Raw genomic sequence first — 15,181 nt, forward strand, 5'->3', positions numbered from 1 at the left:
AATCTGTGCTTTCAATGAGAATTGGTAGTTCAAGAATAGGTGTCTGAATTCTTTGATATGGGTTTGGATTGTAATACTGGAAAATGCAGTCCACCACCCTGCATTTGAAGTCCGAAAAGAGTCAGATCTGGCCCAGTGGGTAAGACGCAGCTTGGGATACCCATATCAGAGTGCCTGGGTTCAAGAGCCAGCTCTGCCCCTGCCTCCCAATGCCTGCTGTTGGGTACCCTGGGAGACAGCAGGCAATGGCTCTGGTATTGGGTCACTGCCACCCACGTGGAAGATGTGAATTGAGTTCCTGACTCCTGGCCTTGGGCCCTTGCCCAGCCTCTGCTCTTGGGGACATTTGGGGAGTGATCCAACAGATGGAAGCTATCTCTGTCTCTGTGTCTGTCTGTCTGTCTCTGGGCCTCTCTGAAAACTAAATAAGTAAATAAATCCCTAAGATATAAAATACCTCAACTCTAGGGGCAGTTATCGTGGCATAGTAAGCTGCTGTGACACCTGCAACCCTATCAGAGTACCTGCAGTTGAATCCCACTTCCTCCTCTGCTTCCAGTCCAGCTTCCTGCTAATGCCAGCCTGGGAGGCAGCCAGATGATGGCTGGAGGACTGAGTCCCTGCCACTCACATCTCAGCCCCAGCTGAGACTCCTGGCATTGGCCTCACCCATCTCCAGCTGTTGAGATCATCTGGGGCTGAATCAATGGATGGAAGATCTCTCTCTTTCCCTCTCTCTTTGTTAGCCTGCCCTTCAAAGAAACAAAATGAATAAATAAACATTTAAAAAATTACCTAAAGTATAAAATTTTGGAGAACAATTTTTAAAAATTCTTTTAAAAGAATTATTTACATTTTTGAAAGTTATTTATTTTGAAAGCCAGAGTTATAGAGAGAGAGAGAGAGGGAGAGATAGCAAGCTTCCATCCGCTGGTTTGCTCCCCAGAAGACCGCAATGGCCAGCACTGGGCAGGCTGAAGCCAGGAGCCTGGGGCCTCATCCAGATGTGCCATGTGGGTGACGGCGACCTGAGCACTTGGACCATCTGCTGCTTCTCTCAGGCTATGAGCAGGGAGCTGGATTGTAAGTGAGGTCTCTGGGACACAGATTGGCACCCATATGTGATGCTGGCATCATAGGCACTGGCTTAACCTGCCTATTCAAGCTCCTTTTATTTATATTTTATGAAAGGGATTTTATTTTAGAAATTTAAAAACACAACAGAACTCTTCCTAGACTGCTCTACATGATAAAATGGGCAGCAGTGACACATAGTTTTGCGATTATAAACACTCATGTATGTTAACAATCACATAGGTGTCATAAGCACACAAACTGTGTGTGACATAGTAGGGTTAAATCTTCTTCGCCTGTGAAGCTAGCATCCCATATGAGCCCTGGTTCAAGTTCCAGCTGCTCTACTTCCAGCTCAGCTCCCTGCTAATGTGCCTGGGAAAGCAGTAGAAGATGGCTCAAGTGCTTGGGCCCCTGCACCCATGTGGGAGACCTAGAAGAAGCTCCTGGCTCCTGGCTTCAGCCTGGCCCAGCCAGCCCTGACCGTTGCAGCCGTTTGGAAGAATGAATCAGCAGATGGAAAATATTTCTCTCCTTCCTCCTCCTCCTCCTCCTTTCTAATTCTGCCTTTCAAATAAATTTTTAAAAACCAAATCTTAAAAAAAAAAAAAAGCACCCAAGTCACATTCATAGTGAAATAGATCAGAAAGCAACATGGCATGAACATATCAGTGTGGTGGGTAATTGCGCACCCAGCTCTGTCACTGTGGCCATCTGGAGTGCTGTTACCAAACAGCCTAAGCCTTTGAGTGAGATCAGTCCAACCAGATGGATCACCAACCCCATGTACTGTGTCCAGAGAGCCCAGATCACAATAAATGTTGTCGTTCATGAATGTGCCATGTGCAAAACAGACATCTCTGCTTTCATTAAGGAAGTGTCAATGTTTTCACGTACGCACAAAGTTTTCCCAAAATCAGATTTGGGGAAAAAAATGCACAAAATGGATCAGAGCTCTCCAAAACATTTTTCTACAATTTTATACCCTCCAGTATTGGGAATGATGCTAAGATAAAACACATAGCGTGGCGAATCATAAGAAGTCGTGCTGACTCAGTGATGGGGACAGGGCCCTGAGACAGCCTGAGGCCACAGAAGGAAACTCCCCCACCCCAGCTCTCGGGCAGGTTTGCTTTCCATGCTGGTGCTCCCCCGCAGAGGGCAGATCTTCTCCACCCTGTCCATTCAGATGCACACACTCCTTTCCTCCCGAAACACCCTCACAGACACATCTAGACCTGCCCTAAGAGGTTTCCAGGTGTTAGTTCTGCCTAATGTGATACGGCTCTGTCTGCATATGCCCTGAAACATGCTAATCCTTTCTCCAGAATGCAGCTTTATACTCCCTCTCTTACATGATCTCCCCCCCCGCAAAAGGAATTAAAAATTTTAGAATTCTAACTTTCAGGATTTCAGCATTTGAGATTTTAATCGTCTGGGGTTCTGAAGTTTTGAGATTTTTAGACTTTAAGTGATTTTATTGTTTCAGAATTTCAACGTTCAGCATGACGCCATGGGGCTTGTGTCTTTTGGGACTGTCATCACCTCCTCTTTGAGGACATGTTTTGCATGAAAAAATCTGAACCCAAGTTTTTTAAAAAGATTTGCTTTATTTATTTGAAAGGCAGAGTTACAGAGAAAGAGGGGAAAATGGAGATATCTTCCATCTGCTGGTCCCTTCACTAAGTGGGTGCAATGGCCAGGTCTGGGCCAGGGCAAAGCCAGGAGCTTGGAACTCCTTCCAGGCCTCCCGGGTGGTTGCAGGGGCCCTGGCACTTGGCCATCTTCTACTGCTATGCCAGGCACATTAGCAGGGAGCTGTATTGGAAGCGGAGCAGCCAGGACAGGAATTGGCACCCATATGGGGTGCTTTACCCCCTGCCCCACAATGCCGGCCCTTCGCTTTTTCAGAAGGCAAGGATAACAAGCTCTCCCTTAATTCTGGATGCAATACAGTTTATGCAGTCTTGAAACGTTTTGCAAATCGTTGACTGTACCACAGAGATGCCTTTTCTTGGCTCCAAAGATAAGAGATTGCGACAGACAAATTGTTGGGTTATTTTCACATTATCTGCTTGAGCTTTGGGGGGAAAAAACCAGCTTAATAATTAAAGACTGGAATTACTCATATTATCTTTGTGTGAGGGTAGATTGCTTTTTTTTAACTTTTAATTGGGGGGGGGGAGGGAGTGTAAAACACACACACACACACACACACACACTTTTCTGACTCCAGTTGGGAAAGCCATCCACGTGAACCATAGAGGTCAAGAGCAAGAGGTTAAAGCAGTATACCTGAAATCATTGCCTCTTCACAGAAACCAGCCAGCATCCATTAGGATACATAAGCATGTACCATGCGTTGGCACAGTACTAAAGGCTAGGAAATCAAAGATGACTAAAACACAGGCAGCCTAAAATCTCAGTTGGAAGAACAGCACCTCTCTACTGATGGAATGTTGGAGTGGTGCTGTTTTTTCCCTTTCCTTCCAAGGTTAAGGTGAATTTAAGGTGTTAGACACAGACTGAATACTGCAAAGGAAAAATGAGATTCATCAAAGCTGCATGCCCACCACTGAGGCATTTCAACTGCTGCTTTCAAATCATCCATATTTTATTGTATTTTCATCTCCTTAGTCCTATGGGGATCAGTCCTGGTTTCTACTCATTAAAGAAACATAAAGAAGCAATGCATTTCCCAATGCAAGATTGTAATTTAAAGAATATAAAATGAAAGTGTTGAGCGACACAATGAGCCATGTGGAAAAGTATTACCTGTGTGGAAACAACAAAATAGATGAACCAATGATTGAATATTCCTGAGAAAATTTAGGACGAAGCCTATTGAATGAGACTTGTGTTAATACTGAGTACTGAAGTCTGCTCAAAGGATTATACTATTTAAAGTCTCGTAGTTTCCTTTCAACCCAAAATTTAACTTCCTGCCAAGCCCTGGAGTAGCAGAATTCCCAGCTGAGAAATTTAGGATCTTTAATAGAAAATACACATGACAAAAAAAAAAAAAAAAAAACCACTGTGAATAAATCTAGGAACGATCGTATGATTGTGTTGGAAATGGAAAGCGGACTCAAGAGTATGCATGGAATTTCATAAATTCATAAAAATTGTGCATTTCCATTAATTTCCTTTTATCATATCTTAACTGGCAGAAGTTTTCAATGACAGTTTCTGTCGCTGCCCTGGTTTTAGGGAGATACCTGTAAATTCACGTTGCCTCATTGCAAGGTACTTCTCGTACTAGGTGCATCCTTTTCTCTTACTCTCTTTTTCTAAATTTACGACTTTGTTTTTATTCCGGATGTTTCCAGGAATTTAGATGTTTGAGCTAGGAAAACACTGGGCAGTGTTTGTATAACTTTTTTACATTGTTGCTGGTGCGTAACTGAATCTCACTTGGCAGTTCCAGGGCCGGGCTCCATGGGCTCCTTGTGTGCTGCCCTTTGTGGATGCCCTGCCTCCCTCCTCCCCAGCTACCCCCTCGGCACAGTTGCCTTGTCCCCATTCAGATTCAAAGGAAACCAGAGCTAATATGGAACAAAGTAGTGCTTGGACCACTTTCACGTCTCCTTTATGAGTCAGTCAAGGAACTCCTGTGTGTCTAATTTGCATCAGCAGTTTATTTTTTTCTGTATGATCAATACACGTTAGGTATGTTTCGAGAGTTTTGCCAAACGTCAGCTTTGCACTTTCCAGATTCTCTATTATAAACCACCATTTTAAGAATTTGTTAAGATTCTCAGATGAAAATGAAGTTGAAACTTTACAAATTGGCAAAGTGCTAACTGAATTTAATTAGTTTGTTCATTTTACAGCACATCGATTTTTTTTTCTCAGTTAAAACAAAATTTTTGGTAGTTGTTCAGCTCTAATAGTTTCCTAATATTCCTCACATTAGAGAGATCTGAAGGTAAAAAAAAAAAAAGGTTTTCTTTAGGGAAACAACACTCTCTAAGTTATTTCTGATGACATAATGACAATTCATAGGGGACGAAAGAAAGCTCCATAGGAAAAAAAAAAAAAAAAACTCCAAAGAAAATATCAAATGGTCATGAAGCAGCCTGACATGAAGACTGCAGTATTGAGAATGAGGAGTTGTAAAGAAATGAACTTCATCTACTGAGAGAGGACGGCTCATGTCCCTTCCCTGTTTTAGTGACTGATGGTAGCTGTGCTGATAATAACCTGTGACAACTGCCAGCTCCCTCCATCATAAAGCAAGAGATAGGCTAAGTTTGGGCATGTTTTTCCCTTCATTTTTTCTCTCCTTTGAAGGACGTCTGCTTTCTCTGCTTTCGCTTTATTTCCAGGTTCTGTTCTTGCCCATCTGTTCCCTTTTTTCTTGATGGTCCTTAATTAGTTATTTGCAGATCACATATGCTAGAAGTCAAATGGACACATATTGCAGGCTTTCATTTGGAAAAGTAATACTCTTGTATACTTTAATGTGCACATACGTACATTACTGAAAATGCATGTGTGTAATAGACCAGTTACTTGTGTGTTTATAATTTGTGTTGATAGGTAAACTGTGGACAAGAAGTATGAAGGTTGCTTACAACATTCTGCATAAATTAGGTACAAAGCAAGAACCTATGGTACGGCCTGGAGATAGGGTAAGTGCAGTTTAAATTATTGGATCTGCAAAATACTCGGAGTAGCCATATGTGGACAAGATACCTGCTGTTTTAAACTTCCAGAGTTCAGTTTCTCTTCCTCTCCTGCTCTGGCCCTCACTGTATAAGACTTTCCTCATAGTTGCTGTGACCAAGGAGCAATTATATGCAGCGCCATCATTTAATCTTTGTAACAACTCAGTGAGCCACACTGTAGTATTTCTTTCATTGAATGCACACAGAGACTCAGGCCTATGGAAGGTAAGTACCATATCAAATGAAGGCATGTAACTGGTAAGGGGCATAACCAGCATTCGTATCCATTCAATGCCCAGATTCCCAACCACCATCAGATATTATCTCCTCGGTGGAAGCACACCTGTGTCCTCTACCCAGGCAGATAGGACAATAATACTTGTATTTGGGATGTTTTTGTATGTTAGTGAAACAAACTGTCTTGGCAGCAAAGTACTGATACTGTCACCTAATATACATAAAATTGTTAACTCAAATTGAACACTATATCTCAACATAAGATCTAAAATTGGGGGCTGGTGCCTAGCACAGTAGGTTAATCCTTTGCTTGTGGTGCCAGTATCCCATATTGGTGCCAGTTCTATTCCTGGCTGCTCCTCTTCTAATCCAGCTCTCTGCTAAAGCCTGGGAAAGCAGAGGAAGATGGCCCAAGTGCCTGGGCTCCTGCACCCATGTGGGAGACCCAGAAGAAACTCCTGGCTCCTGCCTTCAGATCAGCGCAGCTCTGGCTGTTGGGGCCATTTGGGAAGTGAACCAAGGGAAGGAAGACTTTTCTCTCTGTCTCTCCCTCTCACTGTCTGTAACTCTACCTTTCAAATAAATAAATAAATCTTTAATAAAAAAGATCTAAAATTGTAAAACTCTTAGAAGAAAACATAAAGAAAAAGCTTCATGAAATTGGATTGAGGAGTGATTTCTTCAAAATAACACTAAAAATCACAGGAAACAAAGGAAAAAATAAATAGGACTCAATCAAAATTTTAAAATTCTTTACATCAAATGGCACTGTCAACAGTGAAAGGCAATCTATAGACTGAGATAAAATGCTTGCAAATCATATATTTGGTAACAGATTATTAATATCCATAATATGTAAGGAATTCCTGCAATTATAATTCAACAACAAAAGACCCCAAAACCAAAAAAAAAAACCTGTTCAAAAATGACCAAAAATTTGAATTGATATTTCTCCAAAGATTGAGAAATGGCCCAGAAGCACTTGACAAGATTCTCATTATCACTAATCACAGCAAACGCAAGTCAGAACCACAGTGAAATGCCTCCCCACACCAGGAAGGACGACTATATCAAAACACGGAAATCAGCAAGTGTTGTCAAGGCTGTGGAGAAATTAGAACCTTTGTGCTTTGCTGGTGGGAATATAAAAATGGATTCAACTACAGTAGAAAACAGTCAAGTGGCTTCTCAAAAAAAAAAGTCAGAATGAATGTTTGATTCAGCAACCTGACTTTTGGATATATATCAAAAATAAATAAAAGCAGAGTCTCAAATGGTATTTATGGACACAAGTTCATAGCAGCAGGATTCACAAAAGCTGAAAGGTGGAAGCAGCCCAAATGACTATTGATAGATGGTAAAAATGTGGTGTGTGTATGTATATATATTCAATGGAATGTTATTTAGTCTTTAAAAGCAAGGAAATCCTGATACATACCACATGGGTGAAGCTTGGAGATACCACGCTGAGTAAAATGAACTAGACACATAGCAGTACATATTGTAGAATTCCACTTACATGAGGTACCTAAAGTAGTGAAATTCACAGAGACAGAAATAACAGTGGTGACCGCCGGGGGCTGGGGGCAGGCAGAGTTGGGAGTTACTGTTTAATGGGGACACATTTTCAGTTTGTGACAATGAAAGTTGTAGAGATAGCTGATGGTGATAGTTGCACATAGTGTGATTATACTTAATGCTACTGAACTATAAACTTTTTTTTTTTTTTTGACAGGCAGAGTGGATAGTGAGAGAGAGAGACAGAGAGAAAGATCTTCCTTTTGCTGTTGGTTCACCCTCCAATGGCCGCTGCGGCCAGTGCGCTGTGGCCAGCCCACCAGGCTGATCCAAAGGCAGGAGCCAGGTGCTTCTCCTGGTCTCCCATGGAGTGCAGGGCCCAAGCACTTGGGCCATCCTCCACTGCCTTCCCGGGCCACAGCGGAGAGCTGGCCTGGAAGAGGGGCAACTGGGACAGAATCCAGCGCCCCGACCGGGACTAGAACCCAGTGTGCCAGCGCCGCTAGGTGGAGGATTAGCCTATTGAGCCGCAGCGCCGGCCTGAACTATAAACTTAAAATGAATTACAGAGTTAATATGCATTTTATGACAATAAAGAAAAGTCAATTGTAATAAAATCTCTCTCTTATCCATCATTTGGTTCATAGTCTTAACAGTTTTTCTTTAAATTCTTTCCTTATGTGGCCTCCAGATTCTGTGCAGTAATAACTACAAAATAATCCTTCTGGGTTCAGCTAAGCTGTCAGTAGGAATGTGGGGGCACAGGAATGCAGTGACAATACATGTCAAGAGTTTACACACACACACATACACACACACACTAGGGGTTTGTTTAGCTTGCAGGGGGGTGGTGACTACTTTTCTAAATTTTTCCTTAAAGACTGCCCATGTGGCTAGCATCTGGCACATGTGTGTGAATATAAGCATGCATAATTATAGTGATCAGTTGATAATAACCTTCTCTTGGAATAAACAGATTTCTTTGTCTGCTTTGAGAATAATTTTTCAACAAAATATAATTTTCCCCAGAATAATGATTGCATCCTAGCATAAAAATTATGGACTCTTTTCCTGTGGGTAACTGTGCCAGTACAGTTTGAATGAAGTATCTTCTTGGGCTTTAGAAACAGTGTTTATAATTCCTGAGCTAAACTGTTTTCAGGATATTGTAGTAGGAGCCATGAAGGATACAACGTTTCATCACACATGCAGCCTGCTTTTAAGAAGTTTGCAATATTAAAAAAAATTACTTGATAATTAGCTTTTATATGAGTTATAAAGACCTCCAAAAGGGACAGTAAAGATACAATTTAATTCCTTAGAAAGGAAAGAGTTCTTTTTCCTTTGGTGTAGGGGAACATATGAAAACTGAGAAGTGTTTCAGGGAGGAAAAAGTAAGCCTGTTTTTCTCAGGTACCAGGAAATAGTGTGAAAAGGAGCTAAGGGGAGACCTCTCATCTGTGGTGTACAAGAGGAAGAACAGACCATTCTCCTGGACAGTACAGCTGGGTATACAAGGAAGAAGTTGAGGATCAGTTTAACATGCAAGGCCCTCATACAGTTCAGGAGTCTTATTATTCAGTCTGGGAATAATTAGGTACAGTGAAATGTCCAAAGAATACATAGAGAAGTCAATGGAAGTAAACTAGGTTTGTAGCAAAGTAAGCATTTTCATATTTGAATAGCATTGCACTGGAATCACCCAGGAGATAACAGTAACACAGGTTTTATGACTGATTCAAGTATTAAAAGAAAACTTAGTGAAAATGATGTAAGTACCAACTTCTCCTCAAAAGAAGATACCAAAAAGTATGTTTTTATTCTAAAAAAAAGTTTGGACGTTTGATCCTTTTCTAATCATTAATTTTTTATTGTTGAGAGCATGCATGCATAGCGTTAAATTCTGCTTTTATTCATTTTACTTTGTAACACTTCACCATATTTCTGTACAACTACAACTGCACAAGATTTTATAATATGGCATTATCAGCATGAACTTGAAATAGTGACAAGCTGGAGGGAGTTTTCAGTCCTGGATGAAGTAGATTTGCAGTTGAGCAAACGTACTAAGAACCGGGATGGGAGCCAGAACTGACTCACTCTTCAGAAAGGATCGATCCACAGCCTGGCTCTGGGAATGTCACTTATCTTCTTTATCCTAGTTGTTTGCCCATGGTGAAGACTTCTGCCTCCTAAGTTAATATTCTAGGACAGATAATTCAGTTTTAGAACCTTATGAATGAGTGCAACCATTGGTTTTTGACTGAACTTCAGTGCCTTCCACATTTTAAAATGCAGTCTGATCAGTTTCCTCAAACTTTTTGATCTACTTCAGCAAAAGAAGTTGTGCATCCGCGGTGACCTGGAAGCCTTGCAGACTCCTAACTGAATATTGTTTCTTCACCAGATAGAGATCTGAAAAGCAGGCTGTCAGCGCTTAGCCTGCCAAACTAAGGCTAATGCAAACTTCAGACGGTTGTTAACTATAACGGGCTGTGGTTTTATATTCATACACATACAAATAAACCATCTTATTCCTTTTCTTATTTAGCTGAGTTTGGTAAATTGCAAGAATGCCATATTGAAAAGAAATCTTCATATCTAAAAGTTAATTGTGTTTCCACCAGCTGGCCTATGTTGCTAAATTGCTGGCATGACCAAATTTAGGGTATGACCTGTTCCCTTCTCAACTACCATTGGAAACCTTTTGTGCCAAATAGATGACTTTGATATTGAGACAACTACATTCTCTTACCTATGCATGATGAAGCTAATAATTTAGGGTGCTGTATTTTTTAATATTTACTTTGTTTATTTGAAAGTCTGAGTGACACAGAGGGAGATAAAGAGAGAGAGAAAGAAAGATCTCCCATCCACTGGTTCACTCCCCAGATGGCCACAATGGCCAGGATTGGGCCCTGCTGAATCCAAGAAATTCTTCTGGGTCTCTCATGTGGGTAGCAGGAACCCAAGCATTTGGGCTGTCTTCCGTTGCTTCTCCCAGGCCATTAGCAGGGAGCTGGATTAGAAGTAGGGCAACCAGAAACCAAACTGGCACCTTTGGGATCACTGGCAGTGGCTTAACCCATTACACCACAACTATGGCCCATAATTTAGTATGTTTTAAACAAGATTCCAGAGTGAGGCACTGGAAACATGATGTATGCATGCAAAATCATAGGATTCTTGTGCTTGTGAAAGCGTAGCTAAGCTTAACAGTCCATAAGGAAGCAAAGCGCTAGTGTTGCAGAACGATACGAGAGGAACTCAGGAGAAAGTAGATGCAGAGTCCTGTAGAACATAGTGGGAATCCAGAAATCAATTGTCTCTTAAAACTGTGTCATAAAAGAAGCTTTCGAAGACCTGAGAATAGGAAGGATTGCTTAGGCCTGTTAGATTAGCTGGAACCAGGCTGCAGACACAGTCAGTCATTATGAGATGATGTTCCGGTTCACTGGACCATGTGAGAGATGCTCCTGTAAGACTGTATCATCTAGTGGCATCGGAGGTGTCTTAGTCTGTGACGTTTGCACAGTGATAGAATCACCTAATGATCACATTTCTCAGGATGCACTCTCATTGCTTAGCAAGGCATCATTGTACTAAAAGAAAAAGTCTAGATTAATTTAAAACTTCACCAGTTTCACTGACCAGAGTAAGTTGGATAAAATATTTGTTAGCTGAGAGGTGATAACGTAAAGGAAAATTGACACATTCACATAAAATGTCACCTCTCTGCATCAGTAAAAACACATTAAAATAGAAAATACCAATCAAGAAGTCTTTCATTAAGTAAACTGAAAATGGATCTTTGTAAAAATTAAGAGTGAGAATGGGAGAGGGAGGAGGAAGAAGGGTTGGATGGGCGGAAGGGAGGGTAGGGTGGGAAATATCAGTATGTTCCTAAATCTGTATGTATGAAATACATGAAACTTGCATAACGTAAATGAATTTTTTTAAAAAGTCTTTGCATAAAAAATGAGTTAATATTATTATATATATTAAGAATTCAGATTTTAGGGAACTTCGCAAAATGCTAACAGATAAATAGTGAAGGAAATGAAAAATAGTTCTTCAAGGAATAGTAATTACAACAAGATCACATGGAAAATTGCTTCTTATTAGCATGCACCATAGTGTTGAGGACTACCAGAAAATACATTTAGAAATCAGAACACCAATTATTTGATATGTGTCAAATGATGGTATTGTACATTAACTGCACTTTTAGAACTCCGTGATTATTACCCACAAATTCAGTTCCTGAGAGTGGCTGGGCGAGCCAGAGGGTAGATAGACAGGTGGGAACCATGTACAGGCAGATCCTCATCGACAGTCTGTTAACAGCAGGCGGCCAACACAGGTGCACGTGCAGCTACCAATTCTCCCGCCATCGGTACTAATGATCTGTACGTCACTGCTGGTTAAGACTCACGGACACGTGCAGTGTGTCACACACCACGTTAAGCTCTGTAAGTCCATTCTTGCATTCGACCTTCACCCAAGCACGAAATCATGAAAGGTCCTCACAAAGTTTGTGCAAAGTGCTTATTATGAGGAAAACTGTGCAGTATTCCAGACATTTTTTTAACATCAAAACAGACTTATCTCTTAATTCTACTTTTCCATGATATCTTTAGAGTCTCCTTTTCAGATAAGAAAACCAAAGCTTAGGCTAAAATTATGCATACGATCTCAAAGCAAAAAACTGATACGGGATCTATAGTGAGGTCTGTGGAGTCTGGCTTCTAGACTGTTCCCGCAGCTAATGAAGAATTAATTGTGCAACCATTTAGTGAAGAATTGATTATACAACCATGTAACTACAGTTGTATGTATGTATGGAGAAACAGAGCGAGGTGTATTCAGAAAGCATAATGAACCTGGTGAGAAACAAAATACACCATAGTTGCCTTTACATCAAAACTGAGTATGCGGATTTAGAAGATAGTGTGTACAAAATCAGGGTGTTTGCGTTCTGGTGACACTACCACAAGTGACTGTTGTTAATGTTTGCCTTTAATGTGAATTTAAAAGTGATTATTTATTAAAGCACACATCTCGCTAAAATACATCTTTACGCTTGGAACCTAGTTTTTATTCGTTCTTATTTAGAATTTTACTCCTGCTGTCAGTGGAAGGTTGATCCGTTCATGATATTTAAAAGGTAGCCCCTACAAGCTCCTACTGAATGTTTCCCTTCCTCTCTGTCCGCCCCGTCCGTCCAGGTGGCGCTGGTGTTCCCTAACAACGACCCAGCTGCGTTCATGGTGGCCTTCTACGGCTGCCTGCTGGCTGAAGTGGTTCCCGTGCCCATCGAAGTCCCACTCACGAGAAAGGTAAGACTTGTGACTCCTTAAAGCCCGTTAGAGGAAAACCAGCAGGCTCAGTCGCAGCTGAACGTGCTATTATTAGCGAAGAATGTGCAGATGGCAGTTATTAAAATGGCTTTTCATCTCAGCTGGATATGGATCAAGAGGTGCTGAAACTCCGCACTGGTTTTTCTCAGTTAGCTCTGCAAAGGGAAACGTTATTAACACACACAGCATGGCTTAACCGTAGGATGCACACCTTCCCAGAGGTGGCGCTTGAGTTCATCCTGCCCCAGAACATTGCCAGATAATCTCACTCAATGAAGGAGTGTCTCGTCTCTTGTCATCAAATATGCTAGAAATCTGGGTAACTGATAATTTTAAATATATATATATATGTATATATTTTGCACTGTAGCTTAGCTTTTGTTCAAATGTCTGGACATTATAAAATCCCAGGTTTGTCTGTGACTTGTCAGATCTTTTTCTGTACTTAAGATAAATAATGCTATTATAATTATGGTTTAGTCCAGTGTAAAGAAATTAATATTGTACATACACCATACATTAACGTAAATGTCTTTGTGTGTATGTGTATACACACACATATATATAATTTGTTCATCTATAATAAGGGGTTATAGTAACTTTAAGAAAGAAATATAAAGGGAGAAGTCTCTAATGGAGTTACTATTGCTGATTACTGGGGAAAGATGGTCTGAGACTAGAAAGGCGGTGTTGCCACCAGCCAAGAGGAGGGATGACAGAGAGCCACGCCGATGGCCTGCCTTGGACCCACCCTGAAGTTATCCAGGCTTCCTTTGGTACACCTTCAGTGAGGAACCTGGGCGGGATACCTCCTGGAGCTCCAGGACGCAGCGACTGCGTGTCACTCAGGCTGTCCAGTCTCCAGTTGGTCCTCAGGGCTACTCTGACACTAACATGTATTGGCTCTGTGTTTAAGAGAAACCTGCCGCTGCCTCTCAGACCGCAGCGTGGACAACTCTGTTTCCTGGGCTTGTGCAAGTTGTATGATGGCATTTCAGCTCTCATCCTCCAATGGGATACAGGGAACATGGGCTCCTTCTGAAAATGGAGAGGAGAGAGGATTCCTAGTTGAATTTCCCATGTGTGAAACCAAGGGGTCCCATCCTGGGCTTCCTTCCTTGTGCAGGTTCCAGGCAGGGCCGTGGGTGACCTCTGAAGGGGAGAGATTCCTGGATAGCCCCTGACCTCAGAGCTCACTCAGGCAGGGGTGGGAGCCGTGCTGCTTCTCTGCCTGACGGAGAGCCATGGTGGATGCAGGAGTAGCAGCCAGCCCTCCAGGTGTGCATTAGAGGCCAGGAAAGTGCTTCCTTGTCCCCCTGAGCTCTGTGTGGGGTACAGAAAAATAGAGCCATTTGGGGATTTACTAAGGATCTCAGCCACGCCCTCCTAAGGTGATCTTCCAGCAAAAGAGTCAACGCTGGCCTTGACATTTAATTATACATATATATATATATAAACATATATACCTATATGCATGTATGCATATGTAATAAAAACTGTGTGTGTTAGATATGCATAATATAGTTACATGCCTCCTCTTTAGTTGATGTTTCCCTGGGTAAGTGGGTAGAGACTCCATGGGAATTTAAACAAAACAAAACAAAACAGACCCTACTCCAAGACTGTGAGTTCCAGGCTCAAAAACCTCTGTTTCCTAGGCAGTGGTTTACTGGCGATGGAGAAACTGGTGCACTAATGGGCCTGTGGAGACTGGATCTCAGCCAAACCCATGCCAAAACATCACTGTCGTCGTTAGCGGTGACTCTTCTCCTCACTACACGTTCACCTTAGATTTTTCCATTTTAAACATTTAGCCTGCTGGGCCCCAAACTGGAGCACATTTGCATAGGGAAAGCATTTGAATGAAGCGGCCAGGGAGGTGGTTTTCCCAAAGCATGGTCTGCCACATTCTGGCGGGTGGAAACAGAGCAGGAAAACAGCCCCAGGTGGTCATCTGAGGGCCAGGAGGCATTTCACTGCAGCACGTTCTACAGGTACTTTCTTTCTTTCTTTCTTTTTTGTTTTGTTTTTTTTGTTTGTTTGTTTGTTTTTTTGTTTTTTTTTTTTTTGTTTTGTTTTGTTTTTGTTTTTTTGTAACAGGCAGAGTGGACAGTGAGAGAGAGAGACAGAGAGAAAGGTCTTCCTTTGCCGTTGGTTCACCCTCCAATGGCCGCCGCGGCTGCCATTGAAGGCAGGAGCCAGGTACTTTTCCTGGTCTCCCATGGGGTGCAGGGCCCAAGCACTTGGGCCATCCTCCACTGCACTCCCTGGCCACAACAGCGAGCTGGCCTGGAAGAGGGGCAACCGGGACAGAATCCGGTG

General features: G+C 41.9%; 1 protein-coding gene across 4 annotated transcripts in view; it reads left to right on the plus strand.

The window, feature by feature from the left end:
* The window catches only part of DIP2C (disco interacting protein 2 homolog C), a 486,706-nt gene that overhangs the window by 339,272 nt on the left and 132,253 nt on the right, over positions 1 to 15,181 (plus strand). For all 4 annotated transcript variants that reach the window (XM_008249365.4, XM_008249367.4, XM_008249368.4 and 1 more), the window contains 2 exons: positions 5,617 to 5,708; positions 12,728 to 12,838. In XM_008249365.4, the coding sequence (XP_008247587.1) occupies positions 5,617 to 5,708; positions 12,728 to 12,838 (203 nt within the window). The remainder of the gene's footprint in view (positions 1 to 5,616; positions 5,709 to 12,727; positions 12,839 to 15,181) is intronic.

The sequence above is a fragment of the Oryctolagus cuniculus genome, chromosome 13, assembly GCF_964237555.1.
Source record: "Oryctolagus cuniculus chromosome 13, mOryCun1.1, whole genome shotgun sequence".
NCBI classification, from domain to species: domain Eukaryota; kingdom Metazoa; phylum Chordata; class Mammalia; order Lagomorpha; family Leporidae; genus Oryctolagus; species Oryctolagus cuniculus.